Source organism: Euleptes europaea, chromosome 3 (assembly GCF_029931775.1).
Source record: "Euleptes europaea isolate rEulEur1 chromosome 3, rEulEur1.hap1, whole genome shotgun sequence".
Taxonomy (NCBI): Eukaryota; Metazoa; Chordata; class Lepidosauria; order Squamata; family Sphaerodactylidae; genus Euleptes; species Euleptes europaea.
The window spans coordinates 37947767-37969536 of NC_079314.1; the positions used below are offsets into that span (position 1 = coordinate 37947767).

General features: G+C 41.4%; 1 protein-coding gene across 1 annotated transcript in view; it reads left to right on the forward strand.

The window, feature by feature from the left end:
- The window catches only part of EFCAB6 (EF-hand calcium binding domain 6), a 98385-nt gene extending 80375 nt beyond the window's left edge, over positions 1-18010 (forward strand). Inside the window, exons 25-30 of the mRNA XM_056847244.1 lie at positions 5507-5710; positions 6973-7188; positions 10064-10241; positions 12164-12348; positions 15676-15825; positions 17855-18010. Of these exons, the coding sequence (XP_056703222.1) occupies positions 5507-5710; positions 6973-7188; positions 10064-10241; positions 12164-12348; positions 15676-15825; positions 17855-17977 (1056 nt within the window). The 3' untranslated portion in view covers positions 17978-18010. The remainder of the gene's footprint in view (positions 1-5506; positions 5711-6972; positions 7189-10063; positions 10242-12163; positions 12349-15675; positions 15826-17854) is intronic.
- Positions 18011-21770: the final 3760 nt, after the last annotated feature.

Sequence of the window (21770 nt, forward strand, 5' to 3'; positions counted from 1 at the left end):
GGGGAAGCAACAGTGCTTGGGAAGAAGCAGAGAGAAGCAAGGGAAGCCTCCTAATAAACATTCATTAATCATATAGATTTCATATACTGGTTTAAAATCAAGCCCCAAAAAGTGGGATATGCAATCAACAGTGGCTACCAGAAAGGAGCCTGAAGTACTTCTAAGGCTAGTTGACAAGGCAAATTAATTCACAGACGTTGTATCGTTCCCTTTACAGCTTGGGGCCCTCACACTCATCAAACCACATCTCCCAGCATCCTCCCGTCCCAGGCACCTTCTCCTGGCGATGACCTCACTTAGGACTGTTGGTATGGCAACAGTCAAATCATGGGCTTTCTCTGTGGTAATTCCAGTCCACTGGAATGGCTTACTAGGTTAGGTGCTGAGGGCACCTTTCACTCTTCGCATTTAGGAAGGCATGCGTGACATTTTTATTCCAAAGGACACTGAAGGAGGGGTAAACTGCTTTGGTAAATCTAGCTGTGTTTTTAAACCTGTGTGGTTTTTAACCTGTGCATTGTTTTTATATCCTGTTGATGAACCGTGACTTTGTTTTTGTGTCTTTGCATCTCGATGTGGGTTTGTTAGCCGTCTTGAGTCTAAGGAGATATCGATATTCTTTTAATAAGTAAGAGTAAAATGTATTCTGCGTGCAAAAGTTTGTCAGGTAAAGATACTTTCTAAAACTTAGTTAAACTTGTTCACTTTTTCTGCAAGAGCAATTGCTTCTGGGGAAGAGAGTGTTTCTAGCCACACTGATGAAGACTGGCTGCTTAGCGCTGGCACTACAGAATTTCTGCCCTGGGAAAAGATAGAGACCATACCTACCTGAGGCCTTTCATTCTCAAAAGACAGTTAAGATGTGGGTAATTCAAAGGCTGCTTGCTGTGTAGCTCAGCTTCAAATTGCCATGTAAACCACTTTGAGTCTTACAGTGAAGAGAAAAGTGGAGTAAAACGTTGCAATTACACAAGTAAGCAATTATAAAATAGTCATTATTTTGTGTGTCTACTGTAAGCAAACATTTTGTACAAGTGATACAGGCTCTGGAGATCTCTGTCCATCTTTCATTTTTTTCAGTCTACTGTTTTGAGGAGATTAATAGGACAGGTTTGGGGCCCGTGGCTTTCTTCCCTCCCACCATTTGCTAGTGTGCATGCTGGAGATGAAGTCTCAGTACATCAGATGTTTCTGTCGATTTGCGTTTGTAAAATCGTGTAATGTATCACAACTTGCAGAAAACTTCTGCATCCCTCATTCCTCAATATTTCATTTGTTAGTTCACCAGTTCCAGGTTTTTGGAGTAGGCGACGTACCCATGCAGTCCTCTTGCTGTGTCCAGCCAAGCAAGACACTGTATCACATCCTGATATTTCATGCAAGGGGAGGAGGTTTTTTTTTTAAGTGACTCAGTGGTGGATAGTTTTATATTTAGAGTATTTGGATGTGGTGAGCTTCATTTGCACTTCTTAACTTTCCATTTTGTCAAAATGTGCCAGCAAGAGCATCAATTGTATCACAAAACATCTGATACAATACCTTGTCTGTATTGGATATCTTTTAGAACCATGACATTGTACATAGTGTTGTGTGTATACAGTGCAGCATAAGTTTGGTATTAGCTTCTTTGCAGTTTGGCTGTAGTTGCTGAGAGTCTGACATAAGATTTAATGTTCATACCTTTTCTTCTTCTTGAAATTTACCAGCAGCTATGACTGCCTTGTCAACAAGAGCACATCCAGTAAGAAGGTTTGTTACCAGGCACAGCTAGAAAGTCAGTCTACTTGCTGGGGACTAGTGTAGTGGTTAGAGTATTGGGCTATAATCTGGGAGACCTAGGTTCAAATTCCCAGTGCATTTGAAACTCACTGGGTAAACTTGAGCCAGGTTTTCTATTAGACTAACCTACCTCAAAGGGTTGTTGTGAGGATAAAAATCCAGGAGAGGAGAATGATGTTAGCTGCCCTGGGCTCCTGGGGGAAGGATGGGGTAAAAATATACTAGGTAACACCATTCTGAGTGGAAGAGAATGTTTCAAATAAGTCTTCCTCGTACAAGCCTTAATAATAATTCTCTGTTATGGTTAAATATAATATTGATTTTGTCAAAGGACCTTCTTGTATTCCAAATGAGTTCAAGAAACGATCTGCAAGCTCACCAAAGTTTCTGACTTCTAAAGGTTTTCAAAGCGATACAGTTAGGGTGCAGTTAGGCAGGATATTTCAACAGGAGTAATCCGTGGCCAACAAAGCACACCTTCAGTCCACAAGACTGCCAGAATTGCAGCATTAGCTGTAACAAGGGAAACGGGCACCAGGGAAACAAGCACAATCATGACTTTGTGTACACATTGCTCCACCTTTCCACCAGCTTGGTGCACAGTGGTTTAGTGCTGGTATGTAGTTCTGTCTGCCTTCTGTGTGGATTCTTTTTTCCCTTGATTTCTAGCTTCCCTTTTAGAATGATGAAAGGGTTAGCACTTTGAGATGAATGGTGGATCTGTGAACTTTCTTGTTGTACAACTATCAACAAGTCTGTTTTTCACAAAGTTATTCAGCTGTACTTAGCCAATCTCTGCTGCATTTTGGAAGGATTTTGAATCTCACTCATTACCAAATTTTTAGCAGCAGTGTTCTGAATAATGTCATATGGAAATTCTTGTGCAATAGTTTCTTCATTTTGGTCAGTATGCTGATTTTGAGGTTATATAACAAAGAACATCTGCTTAATGCTTTTTTCTAATTCTTATGATGCCAACTCTTTTTTTCTTGTTGCATTTAACTACTCTAGACTGTGATCAGCATCCTGTTGATTGAGTTTCTGGGGTGTGCAAAAAATATTCAGTGAAATTCAGATTTGGGTATATTGGACCCAAAAATTGTCAGGATTTCCAAATTTTCCCAAATACCTATACCCATTCAGGAATCTTGTTAAAAAATAGCTTCAACATAGTCTATGCAGAATCTTTCCAGGGCTTGAGGAGGGGTTCTTTTTAAGGTAATGGCACCAAATTTGCAGCCTTGCTGCTGGTGATTCTCCTTACACAAAGTCCCAACTTTGGTAACAATTGGGTCAGGGGGTCCAATTTTATGGGCCCCCAAATGGAGGAAAATAGGGGCCTGTAAAATTGGAAGGAGTGGCAACACAGAATGCCCAGCAGAACCCAGTGCCAGTCTGCCAGTGCAAGCTTAACAGGAGGAATAATGTATTTCCAAACTGAGAAAAGGGAATTCAGGCACTGAGTGAGCATTGCAATAGTGTAACAGTGAAGGGAACATAAAGCCTTGTAAAACATGCTCCTGAAACTGACAGAAGAAGCCATTTAAACTCCCAGGAGGCAGATGAACAAAGTCAACTTGCAACTGCGAGTCCAGGGTGGGGGAAAGTTAAAAACAGTCCCCGGGAGCCTGCAAACGCTGGCTTTTGATCTTCCTGGAAGTGCTGACTATTTGGGGTTTTTTTCAGGACCATTTGTTTCTATCTCCTGAAAAATCCAGAAAATATGTGGGAGAGCCAACCCCCCCCCCCCCACGCACACACACAAATACCGATAAGGTATTTTTCGGGTATATGTTCCGCTCAGTTTCAGCTGAATGCCCTCATTTCTGTTCTTTTTCACAATAAAGTAACCCTTCCATTTATGTATTTAAATATTTTAGCCTGCTTTTCTCACAAACTCATCTTTGACACCATCAGGTTTATGTCAACCAAAACATTACCTTTAGCATCAAAGTTCTGCAGTGCCAGCACCAAATGAAATATCGACAGCTCAATTATAAGGCTTCCTCTTGTCTGTGATATAATTGGAAGTGAAATTACTTTTAAGCGCTTGGCTCTTTTAAACTGGCCGGCAGAATGTTGGATCTGCAAAGTTCCAGGACAGTTGAATCGGACAACTGAAGGAAATGATGGAGGTTGTTATGTGTCAAACCCACTAGCCATAGGAGCTTTGTTCAGCTGTACCCAAGGTGACCCCTGTGGGGAAAAGGGGCTGGTGGGCAGCAGAGAAGAATGGTGTCTGTGAACTAAAAGGACACACAACAAACCTTTACATTGTTGCATGGGATTCTGGAATACATCTTACCTGAAGATTGGATTTGGCATTTAGCCTCCTATCAGGCCATACTTAGCATCAACTAAGAGCTGGTGGTACCTTCTGTCAGAGATTTTTCCTGGGCCTTGACAGGGGCAGCCACTTTAAAAGAGGCACTAGAGTCTGTTCCCTGGGAAGAACTGCAACTGACAGGGAGGGACTGAACTCCTGAAAGAAGTTTTGGTTCATTTTAATTTTTTAAAAAAAACATTCAATTTAAAGAGTTGTTAACTTTCCTTAACCGTTCCTCCAAAAACTCCAGTATCAATGGATTATTGTTTAAAGTGGAGCAGCAACAACCACATAGCAAATGTTTTTGTGCCTCTTGGGCTTTTATTGTAGTAGACTTTAGTATCTTGTTTAAATCCTTACATAGCCTCTTCATTTGCATCCCCCACCAGGGCCAAATTTAGGTTTGATGAGGCCCTAAGCTATTGAAGGTAATGTGGCCCTTTATATGTCCAGCTGTCCTTTGTCAACAACAAATTGTCACTGTTTTTTGTGTTGAATATATGCTATATGGTAATTTATGGACCTAATAGGTATCTAAAGCCATTTGCACATAACAAAATATATATTTTATCAAAGTAATTGTTGAACTGAAATACAATTAAGAAGAAGTATATTAATAGTGAAATAATTATTATTTCCTTTAAAAAATTGTGGGGCCCCCAAGAGAGTGGGGCCCTAAGCTATAGCTTGTTTAGCTTATACGTAAATCCAGCACTGTCCCCCACTGTACCAAATCTTAAGTGTGTGTATCTGTATTCCCTCACCTCTTACCCTTCCACAGTACCCAATCTAGTTTGTAAGCTCTTTGGGGTAGTGCTCAGTTTGTGTTGCGTTACACTGTCAAGTACCATGAACAGTCAAGGTGTTATAGAAATAATATAAATAATACCTGAATGATCGCCTAAGGACTGTGTGTGGTCTGTAGCTCCCTTCATACAAACACTGGAATCTCCTTCCCTGAGATGTGATTCTATACCACTGAGATGTGTGAATATCAGATTCACATGGGGGTCCAGTTGTGACTCATTTGGGAAGATGGGCAGAATAAGCCATATTTTGCTCATATTTACTAATTTATTAGCCAAATCAAATATTTTAAGCCTTCAGTGCAACAGTATGCCATTTATGCATACCTCAAATCTTGCTGTATGGATTAAGTTGTTTAGTTGAACAACAATTAAGTTGTTCAGACCATGATGGCAGCCCAGAGAAGTTCAACATATTTTAAGAGAGGACTTTTATTTCTGTATGCAGTTTTTTATGGCATTGCTAGCCTAGTTTCAAACTGGCTGCATTAATGCAGACAAACTAAGCTGGCCTTGTCTGTGGAATTCCTTGGCTGTGTTTTATACCATAAGTCAGTGGATTCCTTTGTGATTCTTTTGTGTATGTTCCATCTAGACTGAGAGAGACCGTATGAAATTTGCCTGTGGGGATCTGACGAATCAACAGGTATTCGACCGTATACGAGAAGTAGTGAGCACTCGTTTTCAGGCCATTGAGCAAGACTTTAAAAATGCAGATTGTGGAAAGACAAATGTCGTGTCAAAAGAAGACTTCAGAAATATTTGCCACCGGTGGTTTATGCTTCTGACTGATCAGCAGGTAAGGCACCCTGAAGGGAATTTCCCCAAGGTCTTTTAGTGTACTTATTTATCTAATGGACCTTTGCACGTGTGTGTAAATAGTAACCCATGGTACTATCATTTAAAGTAAAGGATGCAGCAGAAGACTGTGCAATTGGCACAACTCCAACTGCTCTCTCCTTACCCATTCTGTTTTCCTCATCCTTTGGCTACTATAACACACACATTATTTTTATATTCTCCAATGGAGAATGGGCAGAAAGACCAGGAAAGCAATGGACAGGAGGAATGTCACCTGCAGAATTGTCTGCTATGTTATTAGCCTTAAAGATAGCATTTATTTATTTTCACTGAGACTCAACGGTTGGGCTTACCTGTAACTGTTATTCATCGAGTGTCACCTATGCAGTCACACATCCCTCCATCCTGCCCCTCTGTGAGCTCTGATATATAGAATGAGTAAAGCTATTCTCTCCAATGCAGCAATGAGGAACCGAGGGAAGGGTGCTCCGCTCCCTCCTTTTATGCTGGGAAAGGTGAGAAAGCAGCATGGAGGAGGGGGCAAGGAGCACCCTTTAGAGTTTTTGAGCTTCAGCAATTCTCCATGGTAGGCCTGCATGTGCACAGTAACCCATATGTGACCACTCAGATGACCACTCGATGCAAACAGTTAGAGGTAAGCGCAGTCTTGTTTTATCAGTGGCTGCAAATCCAAGTGTATTTAATTTTTCCCTCTTACCAATGTGATGGTATCATGGTCTCTCTACCTTAGGGTTGCCAGCCTCCAGATACTAGCTGGAGATCTCCTGCTATTTCAACTGATCTCCAGCCGACAGAGATCAGTTCACCTGGAGAAAATAGCTGCTTTGGCAATTGGACTCTATGGCATTGAAGTCCCTCCCCTCCCCAAATTCTGCCCTCCTCAGGCTCCACCCAAAAAACCTCTTGCCGGTGGCAAAGAGGGACCTGACAACCCTACTCTACCTAATCTGGCCCATGCTCACCAAGGTGCCAACAGAAGGTAGGAAGATTCCTGCCTGGATCTGAATTACAAGACTTCCCCTACCCTGGAATAAATGAAAGTCCTCTGAACATGTTCGAAGTGCCTTTCTTTCCCCACTGAATAACTACAGGGAGTCCCCATGCACCAGGGATTTGGGAAATATTTTTCCAGATAAAAGGGTTTGCAGGCAGAAGTGAACTCTTCAAGAAAAAACATAATGTGCTTGTTTTGCCTGTTGTTGTTTTTCAACGCACTGATAATTTTGTCTGCTTGAATAGTTTGAGAGTCTCTGGAATACTGTCCCTCTTGACCTTAGTGGGAAATTGAAATATCCTGCATTTTTGAGGAAGTTCAATACTGAAGCATCTGCAATGCCTGATACTCCCAGTGCAAACCATTTTGAAGGCCCTGAAAAGCCTGCAATGCTAGCTGAACCCGCATCACAGTTGCCTTCACGCCCCAGAACAGCTAGGTCTCCATCATCTCCAAACAAAGTAAGTGGCCAGGATTCTTCTCATGGAATGATATAGTTTAGGAAAAGAAATCCCAGTTTTTCAGTTTTACTTATGCCATTTGTATTGCCACTCTTCCTCCAAGTTTTTAATGGCAGTATACTTCACTGTTGAGAAAGCCTGTCAGTTTCATGGAATATTATCGCAATTTTAGCCATATAGAGACTATATGGCATTTCAATTTAATTTGGCAAGTTATTTATTTGTCAATTAGTAAAGTACCAGTGAAGATTGGCTAGAAACCCATGGGGAAATTCCCCTCTTGTCACCATTTTCTGCTCCAACTTCTTGCTTCCCACTTCCACTGCTCCTTTTTCCCTTCAGCCTTCCACATCCTCCTTTTCTTTGCCAGCATTTTTCTTCCTCTGTCTTCCTTCCACTGTCGCTCTTCCTCTTCTTCCCACATTTTCCCTTTCCCACCCTCTTGCTTCCTTCTTCTTTCCCCTGTGCCATCTTCTCCCCTCTTGCAACACCTCTGCTTATCCCTTCCTTTCCCAGATTTGCTTCTCTTGCAGTTCTGGCTGCCTTTGCCCCTCTAGAAGCCCCTACTTCCTTCCACTGCTGAGTTTCCTCCCTGCTTCCCTGCTTCCTTCCCATTACCATCTCTCCTCCCACCTGCTTTCTTGCTGCTTCTTTCTTCCCTCCACTGCCTTTTTAGTGAGGTTGCTAAGCAACCCCTTCTTCCCCTAAGGCATCTAAGAACTTGCAACACAGTGATTGTGCGGATTTTTTGGTCCACACTCCGGATGACATGGTTTATAATTTTGAGGGGAGGGGGACACTTGAAAACTTAAAATACCTGAAGGTACATAAAACCATAAATGCAGCCATGCCGGATCTAGTCCAGCATCCTGTTTCACGGAGTAGAAGAAGAAGAGTTGGTTTTTATATGACAACTTTCTCTACCACTTAAGGGAGAATCAAACCGGCTTACAATCACCTTCCCTTCCTCTCCCCACAACAGACACCCCGTGAGGTAGGTGGGGCTGAGAGAGAATGACTTGCCCAAGGTCAGCCAGCTGGCTTCATGTGGAGGAGCGGGGGAAACAAATCCAGTTTACCAGATTAGCCTCCGCCGCTCATGTGGAGGAGTGGGGAATCCAAACCTAGCTATTAATGTCCCATCTCCCAGAACTTTCTTTAATCTCTCTTTAAAGCTACCTGAGCTAATGGTCATCATTAGGGGTGTGCACCAATTTGTGTGTGTGGGGGGGGTATTTTTTGGTTTCGGGTTTAATAAATCCCAAAACGTTAAAAAAAATCTGAAAAAAGCTGAATCTCCATACTGGTATGGTTTTTTTCTGGCTTTTTAAAAATTTGAAAAACTTCAGGTCTATTATACCCGACCAAAAAAACCCACATGGCCTCCGGATTCCACATGGGCCTCACAGGGGGTAGACAGCGCAGAGCTGAACATTGGGCTCGGCCACATGGAGTTCGGTGGCAGTGCAGAGCTGAAAGCTGGGCTTGGTCAAGCCGAGCCCAGCATTCAGCTCTGTGCTGCCTGCTGCCTCTGAGACCCACATGGAGTTCGGAGACAGCGGCTTAGAGCTGAATGCCTAGGCTCAGCTTGGCTGAGACCCATCTAAGACCCATGTGGAGTTCTGAGGCGGCGCAGAACTGAATGCTAGACTCAGCCGAGCCCAGCATTCAGCTCTGCACTTCCTGCCACCTCGAAGACCCACACGGAGGCAGCAGAGTTCTGCGCCGGCCTGGCCGGCCAGTACATAAGTTAGGAAGAGAGAGAGGGAGGAGGAAAGGGGATTTCCCCCCAATCTTTTTTTTTAATGGCGACAGGGCCGGAAAAAAATTGGCATTGTTCTGAATCTGCTTTTTGGCTCCCTTTAAATCACCGCCATTTCCCCCCAGTTCGGCTTTGCTGAACGCACAGCCCTAGTCATCATCGCATCTTGCAGCAGCAAATTCCATAAGTCAGTCACTATTTGAGTGTATATACTGCCCATTATTTTCATTGGGCTGCCATCAATGCTAGTATTATGGGAGATGGAGAAAAAATTCTCGCTATCCACTTTCTGCACTCCATGCATAATTTTATAAACCTTGTCTTCCCTCTGAACTAATAAGCCCCCAATTAGGTAGCAACTCTTGCATCCTTTACTTTTTAACTGCATTCTGTTTATTGATAAGTAAAATATAAATGGGAAGAATACCACCAAATGCTTCACAGACATTCTTCATTAGCCTGAGTGTTTGTGTGTGTGTGTGTTGTCAAGTTGCAGCCAACTTATGGTGAATCCATAGACTTTTCAAGGCAAGAGATGGAACATAGGTGGTTTGCCATTGCCTGCCTCTGCATAGCAACCCTGGACTTATTTGGTGGTCTCCCATCCAAGCATTAACCAGGGCTGACCCTGCTTAGCTTCAAAGACATGATGAGATCGGGCTAGCCTGGGCCATCCCTGTTAGGGCTCATTGACCCATAGAAGCATGGAATGTTAAATTATTCTAGGTGACTGAATGCATGAGCTGACTCCACTGAAAAGCATTGTATTTGATGTGATATGGAAGGTCTGAATGATATGTTGTATCTCTTATGGATCACTCACATTGCCTCATCCTATACGTGCACACAGAAGTGACCCTCTGGGCCTTTTTCTCGAGGAAATGTGCCTAAAAATTGAAAATCATAGTTCTTGAGGAGGTCCCATTCATTTCAATCATTCTGGAGATCTCATACCCATTATTTTTCTAAATTTGTAATGTCAAATAAAAGCATTTAATACTCTGAGTTTAAATAAAATGGAAACTTAAAAGAAGAATTATTCACCATTAAATTAACTTCCTTTTCAGTCTTTAATTATGATGATTTTTACAGCTGCCAGTCTCTTATTTTTAGATGCCAGATGCCAGCAGGCCATGTACTGCAGCAGTTCAGAGTTCACCTATTCTGAACTGCAAACCAATTGAAAATAAACTCCAAAAAAGTGTTCAACATTGTTGGAAAGATATGTTGAAGGAATGCCGAGAGAAGGATGTTGACCGCCTGGGAGAAATCCCAACAGAAGATTTCTTAAGTAGGTCATTTTCTTAGAGGCTTAGAGTTAGGGTTAGTTCTCAGCGTTTCTTGATTGGGAGCTACAGTATGACAATCACAATGTTTTGAAACTGGTTTAAAACTATTACGTAGACATCAGCTATTTTATGAAGTCAGTGGGTTTAGAAGGGTGGGCTTAGAAGGATACTACTGTTAATGTCTTATCTACCTTTGTATTGTTCCATGATGAGGCATCTGTTCTCCCCTTGCTTCCCTTTCAAAACCTATGAAAGTCCAAATATGCAATTGGATTACATTAAAATCATGAAGATGTATTCTGCAAGCAGGATACAGTACTTTGGTTGCAGTATAAGAAATCTGCTTTCCCATCAATGCCCCTTATAAATATTTCTGTATGATTATGGACTTATTTGCCTGATAATAAACATTCACCACTACTGTGAATGACAGTGATCTTGGGACTATATTGAGTCCAGAAATGCATCTCCTAAAGGTTCAGTCTACAAATGTATGAGCCTATCTTTGCCTCAGTCAGGGCTATTTCTCACACTGCAATTTCATACATAGAGGTTCACGTGCATGGCTGGCCTGACTATATGGGAAGCTAGGTGGTTTCCAAGGGCACCATGGTTTAAGGGGTGTCAGATTAGATGAAGGTGAGTTTCTGTGTTTATTTTTACATTATTTTGAATACCAAGTAAATTAAAGGTAAAATTCATTCTCACTTTTCTGTGTTGAATAGGGGCCACCAAATTCATAGTTCACATAGGGTACCAAAAATCCTTCAGCTAGCCCTGTTCACGTAAAAGTATGAGAATGTGTGTATTTGAGATGAAAAAATGGCCGTGCTAGCTCTGTTTTTTTGATGCAGACAGGAAGGGGAAGCCGTGATTTCATACCTGGCTCTGGTGTGTCCTAGATATACAAATGTGTCTGAGTGAAATCATAAGTTGAGAAGCAGCCCTGAATATCCTGATGCTGTTAAATGGAACTCCTTTTTCATGGAAATTTAAAGAAGTGAAGATTTAGCCCAGAGGCCCATGTATTAAAAAGAGCCCGAATTGTCAAGTGAAGCCATAAAGAATTGCATCAATCCATTTTCATTTATTAATTCATTAATAATACTATTTTGGGTTCAAAGGGACCCTAAAGCCATTACAATGGAGAATTGATTAAAAGGGCAAAACATAAAAGCATCAAAATACATTTTTATAAAAATTCACAATTCCTAACAATAGCAGCAAGAACAGCAACAGCCAGGAAAAATGACAGACACTCTCTCTGTTGTTAAGTAAGAGGGGGAGGAACTCCTAAAGGTAATTTGCCATCAGATCAAACTAAACATGATGGTGGCAGATATGTCTGTTTAATCACATGTCTGCCCCATTCACATTTAAAACAAAATAGGTGGCCAGCACGTGGATTATATTGAGTTTGATCCACAGTAACCCATCTGGATGCTATTTAGCAAGTATGTCATCCAAGTCATCCAAGAGCCATCCAAGTCTGTTGACACCATCTAGCAATCAAAACATTGATTCACACACCTGCATCTTCATGACGTAATGATTGCAGCATCCAGTTGGGGCTTGCTTGTGTGAATAAACCATTGCAGATCTAGCATAATAGATAGACCTTTCATACTACTTTGTACCACCTCAGACAGTTTTAATGGGGACAGTTTATACCGTCTATTGTCATTAATCCAATGAGAATCAGAACATCCTGAAAAGAAGTAAGCATGTTTTGCTATCTTAGTTAATTGGTGCTCTTGTATTCATATTACTGAAGAAATAAACTCTAAAAATGTATATTTTATTATTTTTAACAGATCTGCTAGCTTGCCATCTTGTCCAAAACTAATGGTGAGAGTTATTGATACTCTAAAAATGTAGTTGTCATACTGCTGATTCAGATATTCCTACCGTATGTTTATTTCAGCTATAGCAGAGAAATTTCATTTGAATATAACCAAAGAAGAACGTAAGCAACTCATAACAAAATATGATTTTAAGAGTGTTGGTAAATTTGCATACTGTGACTTCTTACAAAGCTGTGTGCTGTTGCTTAAACCACAAGAAACATCTCCTCTACAAAGGATTGTAATCCAAAATCCACGAATCCAGGTAAATGTTCTGTGGGCAAACAAAGGGTATTCTTGAAGTCAAATGAAATAATGCCTATAAGTAGTTTCCAAAGGAAATAATTCAGGATGGTGAAAACCAAGGCTGATTATGAAGAAATACAAGATCTCTCTGGATAAACCATGGAGTGATCAAGAATGGGAATATATTTTTTCAAAGGGATTAGATTTCTCCGTCAGCTTGCAAATTAGAGAAAGTCTAATTAAGATGGTATATATGTGGTATTTAACTCCAATTAGAATAAGTAACATCTGCAAATCAGTGAACCATAGTTGTTGGTACTGCAATAAAAAACAAGCAAACTTTAAATATATGTGATGGAAGAGTGAGAGAGCTATAACATTCTGGACTGAAATAGTGAAATACCTATCTGTTGGAATGGAGATAGACATCCCATGTAAACCTGAGACACTCTTTTTAAATTTAGTTCCAAACCTAACTAAAGATAAAGGATGTATGGGGTTACACATGATAACTGCTGCTAGAATGACTTTTGCCAGACACTGGAAACAAAAAACGACTCCAAAGATAGAGGAATGGTTGGTTAAAGTTAAAGAAATATATGTTTTAATTTAAGTCCTTGCCATGCCTTATTACCTTTCCAAGCCTCCCCAAACCTCAAAAGGGTGTTTTCCTCCTTTTTCAAGCACATCCCAGGTGCTGCACAGACTGAACAAACTGCAAGCAAAGTTCTGACCCAAAAATAACATGTACTCAAAGGTCATCCAGACTGTCCACAAGCAGAGGTTTCATTTTCCCAAACCCCCAATCAAAGTCACAAAAACTAGGTTCACACCAGGGGCAAGGAAGGCACGCATGGCGACAGACCCCATCCCCCAAAACTGGCAGGCTGTAGTGAAAAATGGGGAAGCCCACTTCCAAGCAGGGGTGTGTGTGTCTGCAATCTTTGTGCATCTGGAAACAACCAACTAGATGCTGGCTGGACCCTTCAAGAACTGACTTTGATGCTAGGAAAAGACAATGTGCAGCGATGATAGTCTAGTTATTTTACAGAGGACTAAACCATGTATTCGGTGAGGTTGTATGAATGAGGATATTGGAATAAGTTGTAATATAGAAATTCTGTTAAATTTTTAAGTTTACACATATTTTAAATTATGAAGATTGTTGTATGTTTTTGTTCTTTATTTTATTGAATAAATATTTTTTTAAAAACAAGAAGATCTCTCTGAATTGGGTGAGTAGGTAACAACATGGCAAATGAAGTTCAGTGTTGGTGATGTAAGGTGATGCATATTGGAAATGGGAAAAAATCCTAACTTTATATGTTGATAGGGTGTGAACTGGCTGAGACTGAGAATGAAAGAGATCTTGGGGTTACAGTAGAAACCTCAGTGAAAATGTTGACTCAGCGTGTGGTAGCAGTAAAAAAGGCAAACCATGCTGGGGATTATTAGGTAAGGGACTGAAAATAAAGTGGCCCATATTGTAATGCCCTGGTGTAGAGCTGCAGTGCCCCATTGTAATTCTTGATGCCATATCTCAAAAAGGATATTGTAAAGCTAGAAAAACTACAGAAGAGGGCAACTAAGATGCTTCAGGGGTTGGAGCACCTTTCCTATGAGGGTCAGGAAATGTACAAGGCTAGAAAAAGGCAGCTAAGGGAAGACTTGATAGAGATTTATAAAATTATGCATGGGGTGGAGAAAGTGGATAGAGAGATCTTTTTTGCCCTCTCCCATAATAATAGAATTTATGGAAGCTGATGTGCAATAGGTTCAGGACAGGCAAAAGGAAATACTTCTTTACTTAATGAGTAATTAAATTGTGGAATTTGCTGTTAGTGCATGTAGTGATGGCCATGAGTTGGACAGTAGTGCATGTAGTGATGGCCATGAGTTGGACAGTAGTGCATGTGGTGATGGCCATGAGTTGGAGATTAAAATGGGTTGGACAGATTCATGGAGGAGAGATCCATCTATGGCTACTAGCCATGGTGACTAAATCTGTGTGTTATTTTGGGTTGTAGGAACCCAAAAGGGCACTCAACAGTTCAGTAACAACTACGGCCACCCACAGAAGGTGGGAAGTGAGACTGACGAAAGGAGAGGAAAGTAAGGGAAAGGAGAGGTCATGGGGGCTGCAAGGAGATGGAAAGGGGAGCCAACAAGAGGGAAGGGGGAGTGGCAGCTAGTGAAAAGAGGAATGTGGAGAGGGAAAGAAGTGGGGTGAGAGCAAACATGGTGGGAGAGGGAAAATGGGGCTGAAGGGAGAAAAGCTGGCAACTTTATGGGGGAGCTGGAGCCTGCAGGATGGAAGTGGGGGCAAGTAAAGGGGTAGGAAAAGCTGGAGCTGGGAAGGGGAAGGAAGAGGAGACAGCATGGCGTGTTTGGCTGGGAGAATGGGATTTCCCCCTTCCCTCCAACTCCTTGTGGTTGCTATCCTAATGCAAATATTCTTCCCGCCCAAAAAATACTGACCAATTTCCCAGAATTTTTATTTGTTACAAATTGGTTGTTCCACTTTATACAGTCTCCTTTTATTTATATTTATCTGTATCTACATCGATAGTAAAATATATTGTATATTAAATTGTCTCTGCATCTCATTCCAGCTCCTCATCGAACACCAACCTCATTACTGATTTACTTTTAGATAACATACAATGTTTCTCTGTTGGTTTTTTTAAAGCCTGTTTTGTATGTTAATGGATTAGATTTGAAAGCTGCTGTGAATGTTTTTATCGTATCTGTCAAATGAAGATAAAACTTTCTGACAACTAAGCATATTTTCAGTATATCCATGTATATTTCTTTATTAATTCAGATACTCCTCAGAAAATTCACTAGCAGGCCATGATGAATTCTAATTCCTTTAGATTTGCTGCCTACTTTCTGGCCTTCACTGTTTGAACAAATTGCCACTAATAGAGTTATCCTTCATTGATTGTTTTCTTTTTAAAAAGCAGTCTGAAAGGAGCAGTGTCAGACTTCTGGCAGTGAGTTCCATACCTTAATTATACACTGCATACAGGATGGCTGGCTTCTTTGCAACCTTCTGGCCCTTTGTTTTTAATGACATCTTGAGGGGCAGACATCAGTAACTGATAAGCATTCTTTTCAGGACTGGAGGGCCTTCACCTGCTGCTTTCAAGGTAGCCAAGTTGATGATCCGTCAAGTCACAGAAGGCCAGCTGGCATTTTTTTAGCCAGGTGGCAATTGTAATTATATACAGAAATATTTTCTTTTTCAAGTCCTGAATGTATCTACATTCCCTGTGATAGCTTCATGGTGGAATCTAGGAGTCATAGTGTATTAATTGAGAACAATTTCCCCCATCTTTGTAAGAAACCCTGTGGACCACAAACAGCAACATTTTTCAATGCAATGATGAGGATTCAGCCTCAGATTCTGCACTGCTGGAGGCCAATGAGACGAACTTTTAAGATGTATGACAAAAGCGGGAATGGACTCCTCAGCATTCAGGATTTCCGACAGGTAATTGTGTTGACAATCTAGCACTAAACTTACCTGTAGAAGTGAGCTGTGACACACGGCAGCTCATCCCCTGCCAGAAATGTTGTTAGTCTTTAAGGTGTTACTGGAATCTTGCTCTTTTCTACTGCAACAGACAGACTAATATGGCTACCCATCATGATCTAGCACTAAACAGTTTGTGTCGAGGACACCTGCTCCCATATGATCCTCCCCACATGCTAATCATATGGGGCCCAATGCTTTGGGCTGCTGGGGCCCAGAAAGTGGCTAGAAAAAGCAGGCCTTCTTACAGTAGCCCCCTCATTTAGAACTCCCGCCGAGGGAAGGCCAGAAAGTTAGGAGGCATGTGAGAAGCACTTTGATTCCATAAAGCCTTCAGTGGGGCTGGCTAATTTCTGGTTTTCTTGTTGGCCACCACATTTACTAGTTTGACTGAAGTGTTTAATTTGATGCTTTAAATGTTAGTATACATTGCTATATAAGCCAACATAGAAATCTTCAGATCAAAGTTGGTGTGACGAACAGGTTGAGTTCCACCTCTACCTAAGAGTGACCAATGGGAGCTGTCAGAATGATGGGAAGAGGCTGACAGTTGAAAAGCTGTTCTGTTAGAGAGTTGGAACTGGCTGGAATCTTAGGCCAGCAAGTGGCGGAATAACAGCCTGACTGTGAGAAAGAGAGCTACAAAGAATTCAGTAGGCCTGAACAGAGCTATAGTTCAAAAGTTCAAGGGTGGAGAAACGTTGTAATAATTTCCCTGAATTGCTCCCATGTTGTGTTTAATTCATGAATAAAAGCTAGCTCGTTGTGACATTTACATTACATTTATTGTTATTGCCATTGGCCAGCATACTAGCTCCTTGTTTGTTTAACCCTGTGGACTAGATGTGTATGGTCTCAGGGAAAGAAACACCCACACACACACAACGCAGTCAGGCCAAGGCCTCTCTCATGAATAACTGGTGCAGCGTGAAAGTGAAGCAGTGTTTGGGGCCCCTACCCCAAAAGCTTTGTGGAGAGTCTGAGTGAGGTATAATTGATAAAGGGGACTGGGCTACCCTGTCTTATAGTGTCTCTGTGAATGAGAGATGGAGCCTGGCTCAAGAAAGGGCCAGGGCTCTCTATATATTTAAAAGATGCAAGACAAGTGGCAAACTGTGACTGTCTGACCTACCTGTATCCCTGAACTTGTGGGACAGAGGTTTTGGTGGATGGGAGGATCTGTGAGTAGGGGGGGTCACAGGAGAGTTGGGATTTAATAAAATAAATTAAATCTGTAAGCAAGTAAGTGAAGAATTCACTGCAAAAGGAGAAGGGCTGTGCTCCTGTCAACTGGAGCTCTTTTTACACAGAGATAATTTTAACCGATGCAATTTTTCTCCCTCCCAAGTAAGGATGTGCATTCAGATATTTCTGGTCTGAATATATATCCAAAAATACCTTATTGGTATGTTTTGAATATTTTTGGGTATCCAGATTGATATGGGGGTTTTCCAGAATACTGATAAATCAGGTCCTGAAAAATTCCAGGAATATTCAGAGCTGGCATTTTAAGGCCCCCCCAGTCTGATTTTCTTCCATTTTACAAGACTCCCAGGCAACAGGAGGGAGGGGGACAGCTCTCCCAGGCAATGGGATCAGAAGTTAATGGTACAGCAGAACTCTCTGCCCAATCATGGCAATTGGATTCTATGGTTTGACACTGGTTCTGTTGGGCTTGCCACAATGGCCTTAGGTTCTGTTTGCCTTCTGTGGATTGACATTGGTTCTGTTGGACTTGCAATAGTGTCCCTTGCTATGCTGGTTTGGCTTGGATTCTCTGGTTTGACATTTGTCGCATTGGGCGTGCCACAATGGCCTGTGGTTCTGAGAAAAGTAACTTCAGATGTTATATAATTCTGAGGGGCAGAATGAGGTACTTAGTCTTAAACCAAGAGTATGGATTCCCTAGTGCTTTCCTGCTGCAAACTTTCCCAGGTAGCTCCTAATTTAAAAATAAGCAGTGTCTTTTTTTGTGTGTGTTCTGCAGGTACTCCGAAAGTATAGCATCAATCTGTCTGAAGAGGAGTTCTTTCACATCTTGGAATATTATGACAAAGCATTAACTTCCAAAATCTCCTACAATGAATTCCTCAGAGCATTTCTGCAGTAGAAAGAAGCGCTATCTCCAGTCTTGAGAGATCAGTAGACAAGAGCAACATGATTACCAAAATATATTCATTTCAGTCTATTAAAACTGTATACATTCAATTGTTCGATTAAACAGTTCATCAGGAATCTTATAAAGCCAACACAGTGAGAACTGTGGTGGGGGCTGCTGAAACGTTTCAGTTGTTGGGGCTGTTAATTTTTTACATATTCCATTTAACTGGGAAAACTGAAAACAATGAAAATTGTTTTGGTGATGATTTAGAGATTCTTAATTGGCACTTCAAATAAAATAATAGCTTTAGTTTCTTTCAATTACAATGTTTCAGTTAGAAAATGAATTCTAAAAGGCACACCATTCAAAAAAATTTGCCCCAATTTTCCCAGTTGATATCCAATATCTTATTATTCATTATTAGGAAACTGGATGTCTCAGAATTCATCTGCTATAATCAGCACAGAATAAGGTGTTTTTAGCACTACTGAACTGATGGTCTGCATCTGTAAATTTACTAACCAAGATCCAACCAAAACAGCCACCTGTCATATCAGAAGCTCTATACATTAAAAAATATATATGATTTCTGACATTTTGGAGTGATTGGAACCCTTCTAGACTGACAAGTTATTCTGGTGCCTCATTGCTGGTTTTGGTTTCTAAAGCAGAAGGGGGGAGGAGCAGGAGCAGTGAAGGGAGTGACTCTGCTCCTGCAGATATGTAGGAATCGGGACCTCAGCCACAGGCCCCTGATTAGCATTTTTGTGCTGTTTTCACTTTCTACTAGTCATTACGCCTTCTTGATGACTTCGGGAGAATATTCTTATTTTGTGTAAGCTCATCTGTTTGCCTGAGGCATGAGTCCGTTGTCTGGAGCAGCATGAATTGTAGACAGGTAGGGGAACAATTTTGCTTGTATCTGCTAGAAAGGCAAAATTGGGGGTGGGGGTTAGAAGCAGAGGCTATGTCTTCCTCCCCCAACAGGCAGCAGGCCTGCTTTGCAGACTGCAGGGGAGTGAGGGAGCGGCAGAAGCTTAATTCATCCCTCAACATACACCGAATTAGATAAGTTGTAAAAGACCAGTGATAAGGAAGGATCAGCAACATCTCTCATGAAAGAAAACTGCAGATGTCCCAGCATCTATAATTTCAAGGAAAGCACTCAGGAACCACAAAGTATTCTCCCCTGTCCTCTCAGTTGCTCTTAAAGTCAGACAGCCCATCATATTCACTTATAAAGCAAGTGATGGGGTGCTATTTTTAAGCAACACCAGAGTGGGAAAGGTAAGGGAGCTCCAGGTGCAAGAGAGTAAGCATCCAGGCGTTGGAAATAGGATCTTCCCTGGGAAAGGGGGGCTGGATTGTTGGGCCTCCAGGCCTGAAATGTAGAATCACAGAATCATAGAGTTGGAAGGGGCCATACTGGCCATCTAGTCCAACTCCCTGCTCAATGCAGAATCAACCTCAAGCATCCCTGACAAGTATTCATCCAGCCGCTGCTTGAAGACTGGCAGTGAGGGGGAGCGCCCCACCTCCCTAGGCAGCCAATAGCACTGCTGAACTACTCTTACTGTAAAAAAATAAATCATTTCCTAATATCCAGCTGGTACCTTTTTGCCCATAATTTAAACCCATTAATAAGAGTCCTATTCTCCACTGCCAACAGGAACAGCTCTCGGCCCTCCTCTTAAAAGAGAGCAATCGTGTCCTTCCTTACCCCCTCTTCACATTCCCAAGTCCCTCAGCCTTTCCTTGTGGGCTTGGTCTTCAGGCCCCTGATTACCTCATCACTCTTCTCTGCACCCACTCCATTCTGTCCGTATCCTTTTTGAAGTGAGGCCTCCAAAACTGCACACTGCATAACACTGGCTGCTCATATTTAGCTTACAGTCCAGCCATATCACAAGATCTTGTCACACACACTGCTACCCAGAAGTGTATCCCTCCATCCAGTATGTTCGTTTCTCATTTTTGTTACCCAGATGTTGAAGGAGCTATTCTGAACACATTTTCACTCCTCTGATGGACAGTAGAGACTAGTGGAGTAGATGACGAGTCCAATGTCTTCTTGTGCTTTGGGTCTGAAGGATTAGATTTAGCTGGAGTTCTCAGTTCAAATGTCAGTACTAGGATTTAGGAAGGAGCACTAAGCTAAGATAGCTGTAGCATGAAGTGTGCAGTCACAGAAGGTTGCAATAAGTGGGTTCAGTTATGCAGATGGCTGCACTGGATTAAATTAATGAATAGAATTTAAATTAATTAATTAAAGAATGGGGCTCCAGAAACTGGCACCATTGGACTGTGGGGAGGGATATCTGCAAGCATTCAGGATGCCAGGATGAGTGGAACCAGCACAGAAAAAAGAATTCTAGCTCTTGAAAGTTCTGAATTATACCCTGTGCACACTTGCCGTTCCAAAAAGTGTGATGCACAGAGATCGTGAAAAAGAATTGCTCAGTCAGATATTCATAAAAATATAATTGTGGTGGGGTTTTTTGGTCTAAAATGGCTTGTTTCCCATCCAAAAATCACTCAATAAAACAAGATTTTAAAAGATTTTTATTTGTCTAACATGCTTGACATAGTTACAACATCCATTTGTGCCAAAATGATTCAACTTTCATAACCTCAAATGCTTCTTAACGTTTCCTTTTCAAAAGTAAAAACTGCTTTCATACCATTCTCAGACAAAAGCACTCCTATCTTGAAGAAAGGTACCTCAGGAAAAAAAATATTGTTTAGAGAATACTTCCTGAACACCATACAAATTTGGTCGAGGCAAAGAAAAAGGCCTCTTGTTCCAGAAAGCTCTGCCTCCTTTAAAAAAAAAAAAGTCTATGCTGACAACTTTTAACCATTTGAAGTAGCCAGTTTATTTTTTTTCTGGGTTTTCGCTACAAAACCTAATCAAGCCTGCCTTTTAAAAGTAGCCATAGCCAGGCTGGTTCGCAATGTCAAATTTCACCACACGATTGCCTGACCACGTGCAAAAAGGCCAGGGTGAACGTGGTTGTACATGTGGGGAGGTGGCTGCAGCCTCTGCATGAGCATTTGCACTTTTCCCTGCAGCTGTGATTAGTGATACCTGCCACCTCCTGGCACATAACAGCCTGTTTCATATTAACCCTTCTGTACACAGTCCTAAACGTACACACCTAATTGTGTGGAGACATATGTGAACCATGAACACGACAGAGTTGTCATAAAATGATAAGGCTGGTTTGATGTTTCTTGTTCCAGGGCGGGCGTCAGATTATTGAATGTGTGTGTTTATCCTGAGATTACCAGTTTAACAATGACATGAAACAAGTCTATAATTCTTTACACCTCTTAGATTTTACCCTGAGGCCCCCCCCCCACTTCTGAAGTTATGTGTGCAAAAAACAACAACAACAAAAACAGGCAGATACTGTTGTCAAAATGCATATTTGTGTTTCCAACAGAGCGCTCTCATGGATTGCTCCTCAGTTTGGAAATATGCATTTGCGCACTGTGGATGCATGTATGAAGTTTCCTCTGGTAAATTTGGACTTGGCCTGGGAGCTCTGCCTTTTATGTGCAAAGAGACTATTTTACTCAAAAGGAGATCTTGCTAGTCTAATATACTCTTCAGACAGTATCCTTTATTTAAAAACAACAGCTGTTTAGAGTTCTTTCTTACTCTTTTGGCACTTTAAGGTGAATTTCAATGCTTGATTTGACAAAGTGCTGTATCTGATGGGCTAGAAAGTTGCTTTTTTCTATCTAGAGTAGTGCCAACATCAAACTCCAGTACCTTTCAATTAGATCTGAGCGGTAG